The sequence below is a fragment of the Sinohyriopsis cumingii genome, chromosome 16 (assembly GCF_028554795.1).
Source record: "Sinohyriopsis cumingii isolate HCF-2022 chromosome 16, ASM2855479v2, whole genome shotgun sequence".
NCBI classification, from domain to species: Eukaryota; Metazoa; Mollusca; class Bivalvia; order Unionida; family Unionidae; genus Sinohyriopsis; species Sinohyriopsis cumingii.
Window position 1 is genome coordinate 24,833,391 of NC_142976.1, and position 18,631 is coordinate 24,852,021.

An 18,631-nucleotide genomic window follows, 5' to 3' on the forward strand; every position below is an offset into this window, starting at 1 on the left:
GTATTGAGACACATTAGGACATTATAATTACAGGTGGGTTTTCACATTGGGAGATTGTAATTACAGGTGGGTTTTCACATCATATAGGCTTGTTTTGTCATCTCTATCTCCTCAGTTAAATGCATACTGGACTGTCTTTGATTCATAATTCTCACAAGTCTCTTGTACCTGTCGGAAGAAAGCTCAATCATTGAATGGTGTGCCTGTTATCTTTCCTTGAACACAATACATGTGCAAATAAATCCCAGGCACCTGTTTGATGAAGCCTGTATCTTTAAGGTGTTATTGCAGGTCTATTAGATCTTAAATCAGTGTTGGGTTAAAATACATAGATCACACAAGAGGATCAAGTGTTGCCTATTTGAATAAATTGTCAGTCACATGAAGTTAGTTCCAGTGATCATATATTGTATTGCCACAGTAGTAAATTGGGTCAAGCAACAGGTTATTGTTTTACTTGTGTACACTGCAGTTCTCAAACTGGAATTGATAAATGTACATACAGAGTGTATATCAGACATTACATCTTAAAATTTGAAATCAGATTTATAATAAATAATGTGTTCCATTAATTTTTTTGTCCTCTGCATTTTAGAAGAAAAACAATGAACATATTATTCATGTGTCCATCTGTCCATACCTCACACGTTTGTTTCCACTTTAAATTATATTTACGCCATTTGAGATATGGATTGAACCTGGATTTTCTTATACATCATCACTGCAAGATATGCTGCATAACCACATTGGGGTTATTATTAGCTGTATTAATCGTAGATAGCCTGTAGTGTGCGATCACCTGTCCAATTTCCGGCCGGCCATTGGCACATGCAAGCTTGTTATCACTATTCTAGTTTCTTGCCACTGCTAGTTGGTCCTCAAAGAAAATGGTGCCAATGGAAATTCAATATGTCAGCACAGTAGCCATCTTGAAAATCTTGTTATTGCTACTCCTACCAAATGCATGGTCATCTCAACAAGGGGAATTAACTAAAAGACTGATGATGGCCCTGACACCACCCTCCACCCCCCCAGTACATTGCTGTTGATATAAACTTGATACTAAAATGGGTAAGTATTATGAACAGATTATATTGTATGACACTCCTGAATTTCTTAATTGTATTCACATTTGCAGTGATACAATTCAGTAATTTAGATGTCATTTTGATGAAGAGTAAATTTCCCTTTAAATGAGCTATCACACATCTTGATGATCAGCTGGTCTCTGATTGTTGTTTTGGTCAGGCAATGTTACGGTTGCCCAGGTAAGCTGTACCTCCAAAACAAGCCTTACTGATCATTTTGGAGGGAGGATGCCGGCAGATATTTCTGTATGTTTGTAACTACTTTTTAGAAAAAAAATCTTGCAAATTTGCATTTGAAATGAGTATTTTTACATGCTTTAGCCACTTCCCACTAACTTTCACACAAAGTATGCTTTTGTGATCTACATGTATTTACAAAGCAAATAAATGTTGACACAACAGTTGATGTCAAGTTGAATCTAGTTGGGGTAATGAACTAGAAGTGTTCCAGTTATTTGGCCATCAGCAGTCATTTGAACTGTGCCTGTGTGTAACTCTCAAAAATACAGGTTTTACTGAAATGGATAATTTAGTGCAAAAATTGATATAAATTTAGACATTAATGTTTCACATGCAAGTTACTGGCATTTTTCTTTTGAAATGTAATTATAACTTTTAGTCCAGTAGACTGTAGATACAGTAATTTGTTTTTTTTTTAAAGAGCATGACTGTCAGTCAGAGACTTGGAATTCAGCCATTAGGATTACACATTTACTTTCCATACTGCTCTGCTACAGATGAGAAAACTTTGTGCAGTGACAAAAAGAATCATGGCAAGCTATTGATAAATAAGTTGAAGCTCTACTGGACATAGACAAGAACTTCATATGGAATGGCCTGTCTGATGACCTGTATGAGAAGTTTATTATTTTTCACCTAAAATATATGGAGAATTACCTTGAAACTTTAAATACATTCATCCTTTGGTATAGTTGGTCCTAAATGAAAATAGGGCTGCTCAGAAAACCAATGTATTGTCAGTCAGATGACCAATATGGCCACATAAGTGACCATCTTAAAAATTATGTTCTTGATACTCTTCCTGAATTGAAAGTTTTGTATCAACTTGGAATTTTCACCTAAAGACTTCATTGGCACTGGATGGCAGATTGGTCAGTGGTTCATCCCGAGTTCTGCCACCACCAGTTACACCATCTGCCATGTATAGCCTATCTTGCACTGAAAAATGGCATTAAACCCCAAAAACAACAAACACCATTACTGAAGATTTCTTTGGATGGCTCATTTTTCCTAAATTAAAATGGTGCCAAACTGATGTTCAGTAAGGCCACAACATCAGCAATCTTTAAAATCTTGTTGTTGCTACCTCTCATGAACAAACGTAGTATTGTCATGGGGTCTTAACCAGAAGATATCCTATAATATCTAGTGTGTCCTAAATGAAAACAGCATCACTTGCACATCAGTATGGCCATCTTGAAAATCTTGCTATAGTTCCTTCTCCTGAATGGATGATCTTATCAGGATGGGATTTTTGCTAAATGACTTTTGACGATATCTAGTTGTTCCTGACTTCCAATATGGCTGCCTCAGTGGTTAGATTGAAAATCTTGATATCTTTTAGACTGCTTTTCATATTAACAATATACTTTACCAAAATCATTTTTATCTTATCCATGTGTAATTGATCCTAATAGTAATGGTACCAGTCTGATATCCATTATTCCCACCATGGCAGTCTTAATTGTTTCTCCCCCAAAACAGAAGGCTATTGGTCCTAAATGAAAATGATGCAAATGTGACATCAAATATTGCCAGCCTTAGCAGTTTACTTAAATCATTGTTATAGCTTAAGAATATAGAGATGGTTTCAGAGTTCAACCATTCAAAGGAAGGAATAGTCATATCTTGAATCCCAGGGAGTTCTTTTTGGCTTTCAGTTTTCAGGTGCACTTGTTTGAAATAACATTCCACATGATATTAAATCAGCTCCAAGCATCTTCCTTCCACAATACAGTAGGTGTATTAGATGGATGAAATCATTTTAAAATTGGTGTGCTTAGCAAAGTACATATTACACCACCCATCTCCTGTGCTTTGTTTTCATTCCTGCAGCAATTAGCATTTATGTAAATAGTTGTTTATATACTGTGTATTTGCTTGTGTGTCTGTATGTGTGAACATATTATTATTTGCTTGTATTTTATCTGTGCATAATAGAGGGCCTCCAGTAGCTTAGTTTCTCATTTGTAACTAATCAAGTCACTCTCAGAAAATAAAGTCTTTACTATCATTAGAGCAACAGTTGCTTCAGGGGGCTCTTGTTTTAGTTTTTCTTTAAGTTCCTATTGAAACAAATTGGAGCAGGCTTGAGCCATACTAACAACTTGCACTATTGCTGAGTCTTAGTCTGTGACCTTTTCCAACACGTTGAACAAGATTTTTTCTATCTTCAACAGCTAATAAATGTTATGAACTGTTCAAGGCAGAATGAGTTGTAGCCCAAACTACATTCTTTCTTTTATCTTACAGCAGTGATTTTGACTGGTGATTCTTCCAATTATACACAGACTGATGTTAGCACTTTGTAAATAATACTTGCAGGTGCCCTCTAATTCAGATGATATGGCATTTTACCAAATGATTTTGGACCTGTTTACCTTAAATGTAAACAGATATGCAGCGGATCATGTATTGTGTATATAATTAGAGCAGACAATAACAGTTAGCAGATGCCTACATCATAGACTGGCAGTGTCAGACCTCCAAATAAACTATTATTTCTCTCATTTTTTATTGTGTTCCTCTCTAAACACCAAATTTACATGTACTTAACAAATTTGTTATTGGCTCATGATATGGAACCACCATGCAACCTTTAGCAGGTCAGACATTTGTGGAACGTTTCGCACAATGCTATCTATCCGTTTATCCATCTATCTTTTCACATGCCTATCTATCTTAAACTCATTTAGTAGCTCACCTGGACAAAAAACTGTGTGAGCTTTGCTGTGATCCTGTATCCAGCATGCGCCATCCAACATTTATCATCCAGTGTGTATTGCCTATCTGCATTATTTTAAATTCCTTCTACAAACAAGCATCTTGGTGTGACTTTGCAAAAGCTCATCATCAGACTGGAACAAATTTAACAGATACGCATAATGGGCTTTAACGATTTTATAAATATTGATGATCCTCTCCATCAGATTTTTCCACATTGCAACAAAAATATATCTATAAAAACTTTTAAATGATAACCATTCATCAGAATCTGACAGCATTAACGGCATTTAAGTATGTACAGTTGATACTGATCTGCCATCAAATATGGCCACTGCTTCTAAATGAGAAACCCGTCAAACATATTCTCAAAATGGCTGAACAGAACTTAACTTAATTTGACAACGACCCAGCCCAGTTTTGTAACTTTATCATTTTTGTGTACATGTATTTAGTGCCAGTGCAATTGGAGTAAAGTGCCTTGCTCAAGGACACACCACTAGAACAGACTCAGGCTGATCCAGTTGGGGCCCTGGGTGGCTGAGTGGTCTAAGGCACTCTCCTTTACAGATCACTGACACACCACACCCAGCTGCATTAAGTTTGAGTCACAGCTCCAACAAGATGGATATTTGACAAAGCTTGCCAGTAGCTTCCCGTGGGTCAGTGGTTCTTCCTGCACAAAATAAATTGGCTGCCATGTATAGCCTGTTATGTGCTGAAACATTACATTAAACCCTACAAGCAGATCCAGTGGTAGGATTTGAGCCTGCATCCTTTCTCTCGTGAGTCCAGCATGATACCACTGATCAGGTTTCCCATGGCAGTATGGAATTCTGGAAAAGGTCAGAAAAATTAAACATTGTTTTTCCATTTCTTGAAAATTTTTAAAATGATTAAAAAATCTTGAAAAAAAGTCTTAAATTTTTGTTATTACAACTGTATTAGTGCTAACTGGTAACATGACTGCTCTTTGGGTTTAGGAGAAGCTTTAGTATACAGACTCAAAGATCTGGAGGAGGTCTGGAAAGTTTATTTTGGTCTGGAAACTTTTAGAATTTTTTTAAATTTTGTGGTAGGATCCACCATCAAAATAAACCTAGGATCCATCATCAAAATAAACCTTAAACAACTTTTTGTCAAAGGCGGCTCAAACAAATTTGACCATGTTTGACAGAATGCATCCTGGCATAAATAGCTTTCAGTTTCTTACCAATCTGTAAAGTGCTTTAATTGTACGTGTGAAAAAAGTTTAGAATGTCTCCTTTTGCACTGACATATGTAATCAGTGACTGAACATGCCAGTGGGATTAAAAAAAAATAGCACAGAATAGATGGGGGGGTGCAGATTCCAAACTGCATCAGTTTCACTTGCATTGTTAATATTTTGTAGAAGGGGGGTGGGTGTCATCAATAAATTTTTTTTGACTCCCATTAATGAGTAGCAGTTGTTTTGTATCAGCAGGAAGTGCAATGTGAAGAATCTGGTTGTTAGTCATCTCCTCTCCCACACCTGTTCTTGTTCAAAATAATATTTTCCTTGCATGAGGAAACTGCACTATCTCATGTTTTGAAGATAATGCCATAATCCCATCCATATTTAATCGAAAACATGATATTGATAATAAAATGTTTTAAAAGGATTTGTGCAGTAAAAATACAATGGTGACAGAAATAATTCATTCACCCAATCAAATGGATCAGCCTGATATGACCTAAAAGGCTGAATAAATATCACCAACACCTAACAGGTAGTCTGTTTGGAAGTATTTTTGTTTTTTCAACCTGTCAAGGATGAGAATGGCATATTAACAGATGATAAGTCAATGTCTGTCTATAAATCTGCATGCTAGAAATATGTCAACATTGAAAATGGATCTAACCTACTACTGAGAGATCTAAAGATGAAAAGACTATAAAGTTGATGTGTGTATTGATAATATATCTTATTGTAGACTGTGTTTTGTGAATCATATTGGTATGCAGCAAAGGTGTATTGTTCAACATAACATGTCTGCAACATACATATAAACAAAAATAAATATAAATTAATAATAATAACTGTTAAGGAACAACAAAAAAAAAACATTCTGTTCTTAATCACATTCCTATTGCCACCAATTTTGTATGGTGACTAATATATAAAGATGCACATTTCGTTGTAACCTTTCATATTTGACCTAATAAGCACAACCAGTATAAGTGCCACTTGCACTCCTTTTTTAAAATAATTTTTGGGTGAAGTATTTTAGGCATCTGACTTAATTTCCATCCATTAAAATACTCGTATGAAATGTGCATTTTATTAGATTTCTTCAGGTTTTGTGCTCTTGGGTTTTCGTGTCTGTAAATGATTTGATATGTACAGTAAAACAGGCAGCTTGTTGGCCAAAAATAGAAAACGTTAACCTACTCCTGTTGTATACTGTAAAAACTGTTCTAGCATTGTATGTTATATTTGCTGCAAGGAAGCCCTGGTGTCCCGATGGCTAGAATGCTACACTCGTGACAGAATGGGTGCAGGTTCAAATCCTAACATTGGCTCAGCCTGGGTAGGCTGTCATGGATGTCCATGGACAGTGCACTGTACTCCAGTTGCCATGGCAATAAATAACCTCCTTGTCCTTCTGTGCCATCAAATCACCAAAAGCCATACTTTTGGTATATATTATTGTGAATGACCAGAATAGTTTATATTAATGGTCGTTTTGTCCATTGTCAGTCCATTAGTGCAAGCAAGCTATCAAGACACCTAAACTACACGGAGGCTTGCCATGAAATTCTGCGTGCACATTCATCCCATTGTCTGGTTGGTATTGTATAAAAATGGTGCCACTCAGACATGGCAGCTTTCTTGAAAATCTTGTTCTCACTTCTCATCCTGATTAGATTGTCATATCAGCATGGGCTTTTTATTAATTGTATGATGTCTAGTTGGTCCAAATTAAAAATGGTGCTGTTCAGAATCTTGTTATTGCTTCTCCAGTAGAATGTATAGTCATATCAACATTAGGTTTTAATTTTTTTAAAGTCTTATCTCTACTTGTTCCTCATTGAAAATGCTGCTGATCCACTGCAGCTATATTGAAAACCTAGTTATTGCTACTCTTGAATGGAAGTTCATAATGACATGGTTTTCATCTGAAAATGTCTTATAAGGTCTAGTTGGAAATAGTGCTAATATGATGTCTACTATGGCCACCTCAGTGGCTCTCTTAAAATATTGTTTTTGCTACTTCTTCAGCATGAATGGTAATTTGTGGTTTTCACTAAAACACTTCTTGTGATATCTGGTTTCTTCAGAAATGAAAATGGTGGCAAACTGATGTCTAATTTGGCCAACACAAAGGACGTGTTAAAAATCTTATCTATTCCTTCTGAATGGTTAATTTTCACTGTATGCTTATGAAGTTTTAGACCGTTTGTTCCTAAATGACAACAGTCCTGATCTGATGTCAAATATGGCCACCATTACAGACATTTTGAAAATCTTGTTATTGCTACTCCTCCAAAATGGAAATTCATATTGATCGTTTTCAACAGAAAACTTACGACATATAGTTGTTCAAAATTGAAAATTGTGTCAGTCTGATGTCTAATATGGCCACCACAGTGGCCATCATGAAAATTCCAATGAATGGTCATATCGGCATTTGTTTTCACTGAAAGAATTCTTGTTATGCCTAATATGTCCTAAATGAAAATGGTATGATCTTATGCCCAATATTGCAGCCATGGCACCTGTCTTTAAAATCTTTTTATCTCTGCTCCTACTGACTGGAAGGTAATATTGACCAAGGGTTTTCTTCAGAAGACTTCGTATGATGTCCGGTTGGTCTTAAATGAAAATGATGTAAATTGAAAATATTGTTACGTTTCTTCCTACCAGATGCATGTTTATATCAACATGGGGGAGGGGGGTGTTACTAATAGACTTCTTATGATGCCTACTTGGTCCTAAATGAAAATGGTACCAGTGGTCAGTGTATATCAGATATGGCTTCCATGACAGTTGTCTTGAAAATCATGGTGTTACTAATCCCCATTAGTGGATGTCATATTTACATTGAGGTTTTAACAACAGACTTTTTCAGATACAATACCTAGTTGGTCCTTAATGAAAATGATGTACCTAGTTGCATGGCTGGTACTACCATATAGGCAAACTAGGCAGCCGCCTAGGGCGCTGATTTCAGGGGGCGCATTTTTAAAAAAAATTGTTTGTAAATTCTGAAATTGATATTTTCCGGGGGGGGGGGGGCGGAGGCGCCAGAATCTAATGTTGCCTAGGGTGCCAGATAGTCTGGCCGGGTCTGGCGCCGGCCCTGCCTAGCTGGTCCTAAATGAAAAATGGTGCTAATCTGACTTAATTCCTGGAAATTCTTTCAGCAAGTAGAGCATCAGTTCCTTGCAGGGATTCATATTTAAGTAAGTGATGCAGCAACTTTTCTGTGTATTTATCACTGTAATATTTCATATGATACTCACCAAGTATATATATATATATGGCCTCATTAATTTTTTATTCCACAGTCAAAACAAGGCTGACCACAGGGGTAGAGATACATATGAAATCATCAGTTTCATAAAGAAATGAAAAGGGGTTTATAGAATGTTTGTGCTTTGCAACTTTTGTTTCCTGATGTTCAACCTGGGAAAGGCTATGCTCTTCTATCTGCATGGTGTTATTCTGGCAAAGAACCATTCTGAAATGCTGAGATTTAATGTTGTATTTTGTTTTGACAATTGTTTGTTTAATGTGGCAGGAAAAAACAAGTGAAATCATTATTAAGATAGATCTGAACGATAGAGTTCATGCTATCTGATCTAAGTTGGTGGCTCATGGAAAGGATATACACCTGACACTTGGTGTTCGGTCTGATTAGCGTTTGGTTTTAATTAGTTAATGTGAATAATGTCTGCATTTACTACAAATTTAGCTGATGAGCCATATGGAAAATGATAGTGGTTATAAACATACTAATTTTGCAGTTCAACAAGGCAAAAAAGTGCTTAGAAAGGAGAACAGGCACACAGTGGGGTCAGAGTGGCAGAGTGACCCTCCATTTTTTTCTAGCTGGAACACTGACATTACTATATGGCATTCCTTATCTATTGATTTCTCTCTCTCTCTCTCTCTCTCTCTCTCTGGTGTGGTTGTCTATATATATATATATATATATATATATATATATATATATATATATATATATATATGATACATGTATGTATGAATAACAGTTTACTTTAAAAGGCTATTATTTCAGTTTCAGCATTGAATGTGGGAAAAGACCACACAGACCATCAAAAGTTCAGTGTGGCAGGACCATATAACTGTACTGTGGCTTTCATGTCGCAGTGTATGTCTCTTCGGAAGTGTAAGCAGTCCTGTAAGTCAATGGGAGCAGCAAAATATCGCTGGTTTCATGAGGAAGGCTGTTGTCAGTGTATAGGAGATGCATGCATTGACTACGGATTGAATGAGGCTAAGTGTATCAAGTGCCCCAGCAATGGCAATGAGGTCACAGAGGAAGATGATTATGTGGACGTAGATACAAAATGACCTAAAGGCATAAACTAAACAAGACCCATATAGAAAATCTATCAGGATTTAATAGCAGACTTTAGGCAGTAGAGTGTGTAGAAGATTTTTTAAACTGTAAACATTGCTTAAGTTTCTGTTGTTACATTGTGCTTGGTTGTGATGTTAAACTTGTGATTTCAGTGCATGTTAAGAATTTTACTAAGGTTTTTAGATGTTGAATGTATAATACCCATGAAATGTTAGTAATGTCAATTTTATTATGTATGTTTATATAAAGCATTTGTTTTTATGCATCTGTACATTCTGTATATGTATTTAGTTTCATTTTATACACAATGCATTAGAAGTGTCATATAAGGGATGCATTTTTATGAACACTAATGCATTTTACAAAACTTGTGTTTTATTAATGATTGTATGGAATGGGAAGAAAAGCTATTCCTAGGCATTATTGTTGAATTTAATTGTTTTTTTAAGAAGCTTTTGATTATGATGCATTTTTATTAACACTGAGCAAAACTAATGCAATGGTGTCTCTTGCACTACAGTATTTGTTTTAGCGGAGTTATGGACACATTTTGTAAAACTGAATGAGTCAAATTATATCATAAGTTTCCATGTCAAATGGTCATAGGCCGGAACAGCTTATGGAATGGCATGTTGTCTGAAATCTGCGTTAACTAGATTGATATTGATATTCCTGTCAGACTACTTTTTGGATTGCCATGAAACTTGACACACACATTCATCCCACCGTCTAGTTGGTCCCAGATGAAAATGGTGCAGTTTAGACATCCATTATGCCAATACGGGAGCCATCTTAAAATTCTTGTTATTGCTACTTTGCTTTAATAAACAGCTGTATCAGTATTGGGTTTTCAAACTAAACTTTCCTCTGATGACTTTTTGGGCCCAAATGAAAACTGAGCCAGTCTGACATCCAATATGGCCACAAAAGCAGCTATCATAAAAAATCTTTTTGCCAGAAGACTTCTTATGATGTCTTGTTGATTCATAATGGAAATGGGTCTACTCAGACCACAGTACCATTTTCATAATTTATTGCTACTCCTGAATGGATGGTCATATCAGCATTGGGTTTTCACCAAAAGACTTTTTATGCTGTCTAGTTAGACCAATGAAAATGGTCAGATGTCCATTGTGGCCTCCACGGCCACACTACTCTTCCAAGATGGAAAGTCGTTTTCACGAGAATACTTGTTGTATCAGTCTAATCAATCCTGAGTGAAAAGTGTGCTGCCTGGACATCCAGTGTGGCCATTTTCAAAATCTTGTCACTACTTATAAATGGAAAGACATATTGACATGGGGTTTCACCAAAAGACTTTTTATAATGTCTAGTTATTCCAAAATGAAAACGGTGCTGATCTGATACCCAATATGGCTGCCATCTTAAAAACTTATTTCAACTCCTCCTGAATGGAAATACATATCAATGTAATGATTTTCCAAGACTTCTTATGATGCCCAGTTGGTAATAAATCAAATGGTTTAACATGGACATCCAGTAGGACTTCTATGGCCATCTTGAAAATCTTATCAGCAGCGTTGTTGAGTGGATGGTCATATCAAAGAGGTTTTCACTGAAAGTTTTCTTACTATGACTAGCAAGACCTATTGAAAATGGCACTAATTTTAACTAGTTCTTCCAGATGGAAAGTCATGTCAGCATTGTTTTAACTTGAAGACTTCTTATGATGTCGTGTCGGTACTAAATGAAAATGTTATTGATCATTATGGCCAGCATGGCAACCATAATAAAAATTGTGTCATTGCTAATCCTCCTAAATCAATGGTCATATCAAAATTGAGTTTTCCCCGATAGACTTCTTATGCTATCTAGTTAGGTCTAATGAAATGGTGCTGGTTATTTTGAAAATTTTGTTTCTGCTACTCCATCTGAATAGAAATTCATATAGACAGAGGATTTTCACCAGACAACTAAATATGATATCTGGTTGGTTCTGGGTGAAAATGGTACCAATCTGTCCCCCCACAAATATGGCTACCATCTTGAAAATTTTCTTGTCACTACTCCTGAATGGAAAGTCATAGTGGCATAGGGTTTTCTCCATAAGACTTCTTTTGACATCTGATTGGTCCTAATCTGACAATGAAAATCTCTGCATCTCTGTCACTCCAGAATTGATGCTCATATCAAAATAGGGTTTTCATTAGAAAACTTTTATATTATCTAGTGGATCCCAAATGAAAATGGTGCCCTGCAGAAATCTAATATGGCTGCCACAATAGCCATGTTCAAAATCTTATCATTATATATTTTCCAGAATGGATAGTCATATTGGCATGAGGTTTTCACCAGAAGTCTTCTATGTGCCTATTTTGTCCTAAATTAAAAGGGTGCTGCTCTTATATCCAGCCTGGCTTCCACAGCTGCAGCTAGTTTGAAAATCACATTACAAGTAATGTTAGAGATGGCTTCACTCAGCACATTAAACAGAAAAATGGTCTTATCTTAAATTCCTTTAAAAAAATGTTAGATGCAAAATCAGTTTAGATGTCTACATTTTTGTTTTGTCATACTGCAGCAGGTCATGATGATAATTATAATTTGGAAAAACAAATCAAATGACCATTGACCAATTTAGTCACAAGTTAGGTGTGATTCATGATAGAAATGCATTTTAGTTCAGGTACTTGTGTACTGGTGGCCATATAACATCTTCTCTGAATTAGGCATTTAGGTTCAAATATGTCATTTAACATACTGTACAAATTTTATTTTTGGTGCCATTTTCAGCCCATTTCAAAGTTTGGAGCATCTGTATTGGGTCATTTTTACAGTATTTCAGTTTGTAGGTGCCAGCATTTGCTATTTTGATGCACCAGTTTTAGGTGCTAGAAATAAGGACTGCATGCATTAAGAGCATAAAAAATTGAGTTACTGATCATGATTGTTGTGCTTTTTATTTATCCATCAGCTTATTACTCTTGTTCATTGTACTTATTTCCATCCAAGTTTCCTGTCACTGCACCATCAGGACATTACAAATTCTACTAGTCATTAAATAACTTAGGCAGTGGGGCCGCAAGTGGCTGAGTGGTCTAAAGCACTCTCTATTACGGATCACTACCATCTCACCTCTGTCTGCGTGGGTTCGAGTCTAAGATTTGGCCAGTGTGGGTATGTGAGAAAGCATGCCAGTAGCTTCTCATGGGTCAGTGGTTCTTCCCGGGGTTTTCCCTGGTTCTTCCTCCACCGTTAATACTGGCCGCCATGCATGGCTTATCATGTGCTCAAATATGGCATTAAACCCCACAACAACAACAACAACCTCATCATTATTCATTGGATAACTAGGATCCATGTGTTACAGGTGGTTAGTGTTAGTTGATCAGTGGAGTAGACCATGCATTACAAAGCACCTGTTGCCAGATTTGGTCAGTTTAAATAATGGGTGGGACCGAGTTACCAGGCCCATACAAAGTTGCCTAATAGAGTAAGATTCAGATAACTTTGACAGTCATATTTCATTACTTTTAAATATAACATGAAATAAAGATGAGCTGTGTATTTTGTGTTTTGTAAATTTTAAAATGAAATGTTATCCATGTTGACCTGGTCACATTTCATCAACTTTGTCCTGTTACTAGCAATATTACATTTTGATATGGCCATAATTCAAGAGACATATTCCCAGAGAAAAGGCTAGTTCATTGCCCATTTAAGCAGATATTTGGTAGTATCTCATTTGGTGCATTTTTAACACTTTTTCCCAATTTGGTTTTAAAATGTACAAACTACAGAATACTTGTATTAAAGTCAGTTTTTAAAAGTTCAGTGCCTGATTTGGTGGGGAATTTTCCAAAACATAAATGACAATGTGTGCTGATGATTATTCAAAACATTCATGGTTTGCCAGAGTGGTCAGTTTACTTCAGCTGCTTTCTTTTAATCTATTGGTGGAAATTCCTAAGATACTTTAGTAATTGCTATATATCATATAGTATGGGTTTGTATATAGGTCTTTCACCAAATGCAGTGATTAAACTGGTATCATATTAGCCCTATATTTTATTATTGTATTTCAGGGCCCCCCCCCCCCATGTCTAACATAGCATTCATTATATTGTACAACATATAATTTGTATCACTAATAACGGGAGTAAACTGTAAAAGTCACCAATTTTCAGGTCAACAAAGGGTTTCTCATAACATGTTTTTGCAATATTACCCTTTTTCAAGGTCAGAAATTTAATAGGGCTTAAGAAGGAAATATATCCACAATTACTATACTTGCATTGTATTTTCAGGGTCTCTATGTGACTTTGAAGATGCTGATATATATGAACATTTAAATATGGAAATAGGATGTCAGAATGATAAAAGTAGTATGGAGACAGTCTTAGTCAGTACCCCATTGCATGATGACATGCATATAATTGATATGAAACTAAATACAATAGGTTTTAGCAAAGGTCACTTAAATGTACAAGTATTAGTGGAAAAAGTAGACCAGATTAAGTAAATGTTGTCTTCCAAGGAAAATAATATACAAGTTTTAGGACACACTAAAACCAAATTAAATGCTAACCACAATGATAATCTATTTCACTGTCAAGGTTACAATAAACCATTACCCAGGGATATAGAAACAGCAGGGGGAGGTCGTGTGGTATACATTAGGGAAGATGTAAATGCAGAAAGGTGACTTGACTTGGAGTCACATGAAATTGAGAGTATCTGGGTGGAAATTTCTTAAAATAATGCAAAATCATTCCAAGTTGGTTTTATTTATAGGCCACCTTCCACCAAAGCAGTTTGAAATGATAACTTATGAAACAAATGGAAGATGTTCTTGCACAGGAGAAAGAAACATATATACTCTGCAGTATAAATAAGGACCTTCTCAGTACTCAAATAAGGAACAACTGGATGGAATTTATTGAATCATTAGGCCCACTCCAGCTGGTAAATGAGCCCACAAGGTAACAGAAAAATCAAGCACTTTTATTGATCACATTTATATCAACCTACCAGACAATGTGGCTTGTGTTAAGGTACCGAATGTTGGTAAGACTTACTGACCACTGTCCTACATTTTTGACAAGAAAGGTTAAATGCAAGAGAAATAAGAAAAATACACAAAACTATCACTTACAGATCATTCAAAAATTTTAATGAAAAACGATTTCTCAAGAACCTATATAAAGATCCATGGAATATGATCCAAAATTGGATGACATAGATGAAGCTCTGAGGGTGTAGACTAACTTATTTATGGATGTAGTCTCTAAGCATGCACCACCGAAAGTACATAGAGTAAAGAATGAAATCCAACCTAATTGGCTTACTACCAAAATCCTACATGCTATGAAAACACGAGACCAATTCAAGGCTATGGGAAACCATGCACAATATAAAGTATGGAAAAATTAAACAAGTATGATTAAAAAAAGCTAACAAAAACTTATGATCAGTCATTGCTTGAAAACAAAAAGAGCAACACAAACTCCATTTGGAAAGTCTTCAATGAACTCACTGGAGGAAAACACAAAGATCAAATAAATTTCACTCACTTCTGGTAAATGACACCCTAGTCACTGATGACACCAACATTGCAAATGTTTTCAATGATTTTTTCACCAACATTATCACAATGTTAAGATAACCAGTGATAGAAAACAACTTTCTTGAACTGAAAATGTTCTGCAGCAGTAAAATCTCTAAGGAGGTATTCTCTATTACATCAATATCAAAAAATTTTTGTTAAAAAATGACTTGGTGACCTTGATACAAAGAAAGCTACAGGACTTGATCAGATTGGTCCATGACTCATCAAATCTGCTGCCTCTGCTATTTTAAATAGCATAAAATTCATAATCACTTTAAGTATTGCAACCTCAAATATCCCCAAAATATGGAAAATTGCAAAAATAACTCCTATTTACAAATCTAGTTCTAAGGATGATGCTGATAACTACCGGCCAATCCCAATAATACCAAACTAGTCCAGATTGATTGAAAAATATGTCCATGACTCATACATGTTATAGCCAATCCCAATACTACCAAACTTGTCAAAATTGATTGAAAAACATGTCCATGACTCATTCATGTCATATTTAACCAAACACTTGCTATTCCACCCTAATCAATCAGGCTTTAGACAGAAACATTCATGCGAGATTGCCTTGATCTCCCTAACAGATTAATGGCTTCAAGCACTTGACCAAGGTAGAATAATAGGATCTGTATTTGTAGATTTCAGGAAAGCATTTGACATGGTGGATCATGAAATTCTTTTGAAGAAACTGAAAATTTACCAGTGTGATGAAAGCAGAATTAGATGGTTTACTTCATACTAAAGTGAGAGAACACAACATGTTTTATAAATAATGTTCTGTCTGAACCTGGAACAATTAGATATGGAGTACCACAAGGCTCAATTCTAGGTACATTACTATTTATTTTATTTATTAATGACCTGTGACTTTTACTAAGGGATTCATTATCATCTACAGATCTCTGCAGATGACACAACATTGTCAGACATCCGAAACACAAAGCATGAACTCTAAATTTCTTTATAGAATGCCCTAAACAAACTGCACAACTGGTACACATGCAATGGCATGGTGGTAAATACTGATAAAACTAAATTATTACTTATCTCAACATGGCAAAAAAGGACAAATCTTGATGGTGATGAACTATGTCTGACATGGAAGGATAAGAATTTGCAAATGGTCTGTCATGATAGACTACTTGGTGTTTCGGTAGATAATAACCTATCATGGACTAAACATATCAAGCAAATCAGTAAAAAGTAAATTGAAGTTTATGGTTTCTCCCTGAAAGGCAGAGAAAACTATTTTATAACAGTTATATACAACCCTATTTATACCACTGTAATTCAGTATGGGGTAATTCAAATGATGAAAACATAGGAAAGCTGGCACATCTTCAAAAAAGAGCATTTGAGCTAATATCAATCCAGAAAGAAAACAAGGAAAATTTAGCTGGCAAGTTAAAAATATTGCCTTTTAAAGACTGAATCCATTTGAGAAAAGCCAAGTTAATGTATAGGATATCCAATAATAGTGCGCCTGAATATTTACAATCACTATTCCAGTATAGGTTACCTGGCAATGCTCATCACCTGCGATCCATGTCTACCAAACAGTATAAAATTCCCAAACCAAATAATGAATTATTTTTAAAAAGTTTCCAATACTCTAGAACTTTGCTCTGGAATAGTATTCCACTTGAGATTAGAAATGCCCACTCTAGTTGCTCCTTCCAAACCCAGTCTATCCAGAGGCTTCAGTTATGCAGCTAAAATAAATAATTTCCTTTGTATGAGGGCCTCAAGGTAGATTAGTTCTTAGCTAATTGTTTGACCCTCTTTCAATAAAGTCATTATTATTATTATTATTATTATTATTATTATTATTATTATTAATATTCATTATTCATAGTTCTTGCTAAAATATTGCATTCATTTTATGTCAGAATAATTTGATATAGCAATAAAGATATACGTCTATCATAAAACAATAACATTTATATTTGAAGAATGTGTATATGACATGTATTACCATATTAATTACAAAGCTAACTAAGGTTAGAATTATTGATCCTGTCCATAGATTAGCTTCACATGTCCATGAATTCTGGAGTTACTTCAGATCTGTCGTAAGAATTGCACAGTTAGCTATGATAACACTTACTCATCCCATGTATCAATTAGCAGCTTTGATTGACTTAAGATAACTATGGAATATATATGTACCAATGAATGAAATCAAAAGACAGAATTAACCCATCCAGAAACCAAATATATTTGGGGTAATTATAGATATATTGGGTGTATTTATACTAACAAATGAACTTAAACAACAGTTAACAAATCCAGGAAGAAAATAAATTTTTTAAGACAAAAGCCAAAGGCTTAATTCCCGGATGACATTTTAAAGGTCACCAGCCATGCTCCAATATTTTTCTTCTTGTATCAGATTTGCATTACATGATTAAAAGTAGTTATACTCGCACAAAATGAATAAAAAAAATATCAAGTGTAAAGAAGAAATTATAATTTAATTACTCAAAATAGACATATACAATACTGTTACTTCCCCTTAGTTACAATTTCCCACCTATAGATGGACACCAGCCAGAAATGACGTACATTTATCCCTACAAGACAAAGCACATGCTTCTTGTTGTTGAAAAAAACTGACACTATAAACTATGGATTGGGAACATTTAGAGTAAACAATTTTATTGTTCAGCCTTACACCGATGTGCATGCACAATGCACTAAATTTTGTCACATTCAAAACTGTTCTATTGTTTCAATTTATTTTCAAAATTCCCATTAATACAGGTAAAAAGGAATCAGTGCTGGCTTCCCTATGTTGGCCAACTTTGTAAAAAAAAAAGGAAATTGGCACACTTAAAAGAACCCAAAGGAACCAAAGTTGGCTTCCCTATGTCGGCCGACTTTGTAAAAAGCAAAATCAGCACACTTAAAAGAATCCAAAGTCAGAATCCAGGATTGGATTGCTTTGTAATAAAATAACTTTGTATTTGATATCATGTCAGTAAGTTTAAGCAATGAGTTCATTGCTCGCTGCCAGTTGTGTTTATTCATCGCATGAGCTTATATTTATATGTGTTTGCCACATATAATCATAATTGATGTTTACAGGTTAAATAGTATACACAGCAAAAACTTGCATTACTTTTGTAACTCGTGCTAGAGAAAAGATTATCATTTGCACTCACAGTGAATATATTTTAGAATAATGATTTTTATTTGTGAGATACCATTGTATAGTTAACCTGGATACAATACAATCTTGGTCATTTTGCTAGGTTGAATAGAAGGGATAAATGTGCGCCATTCCTTTATTTTGCACATGGAAACTACCACTTGTTTACGGAGATTGCCAAATAATTTTTTCATTTAAAACGGATTTTTAAGTCTAATTATTCATTTTTATAGTGTACATACATGACAAATACATTTTTGTGACTTTAATAATA

The 18,631-nt window shown here is 35.1% G+C and overlaps 1 protein-coding gene across 2 annotated transcripts in view; it reads left to right on the forward strand.

Moving 5' to 3' along the window:
- Window positions 1-16,516, forward strand: part of LOC149780084 (twisted gastrulation protein homolog 1-A-like) — a 43,597-nt gene extending 27,081 nt beyond the window's left edge. For both annotated transcript variants that reach the window (XM_089936845.1, XM_089936846.1), the window contains exon 4: window positions 9,320-16,516. In XM_089936845.1, coding sequence (XP_089792971.1) covers window positions 9,320-9,615 — 296 coding nt within the window. In that variant the 3' untranslated portion in view covers window positions 9,616-16,516. The remainder of the gene's footprint in view (window positions 1-9,319) is intronic.
- The last annotated feature ends 2,115 nt before the right edge of the window (window positions 16,517-18,631 follow it).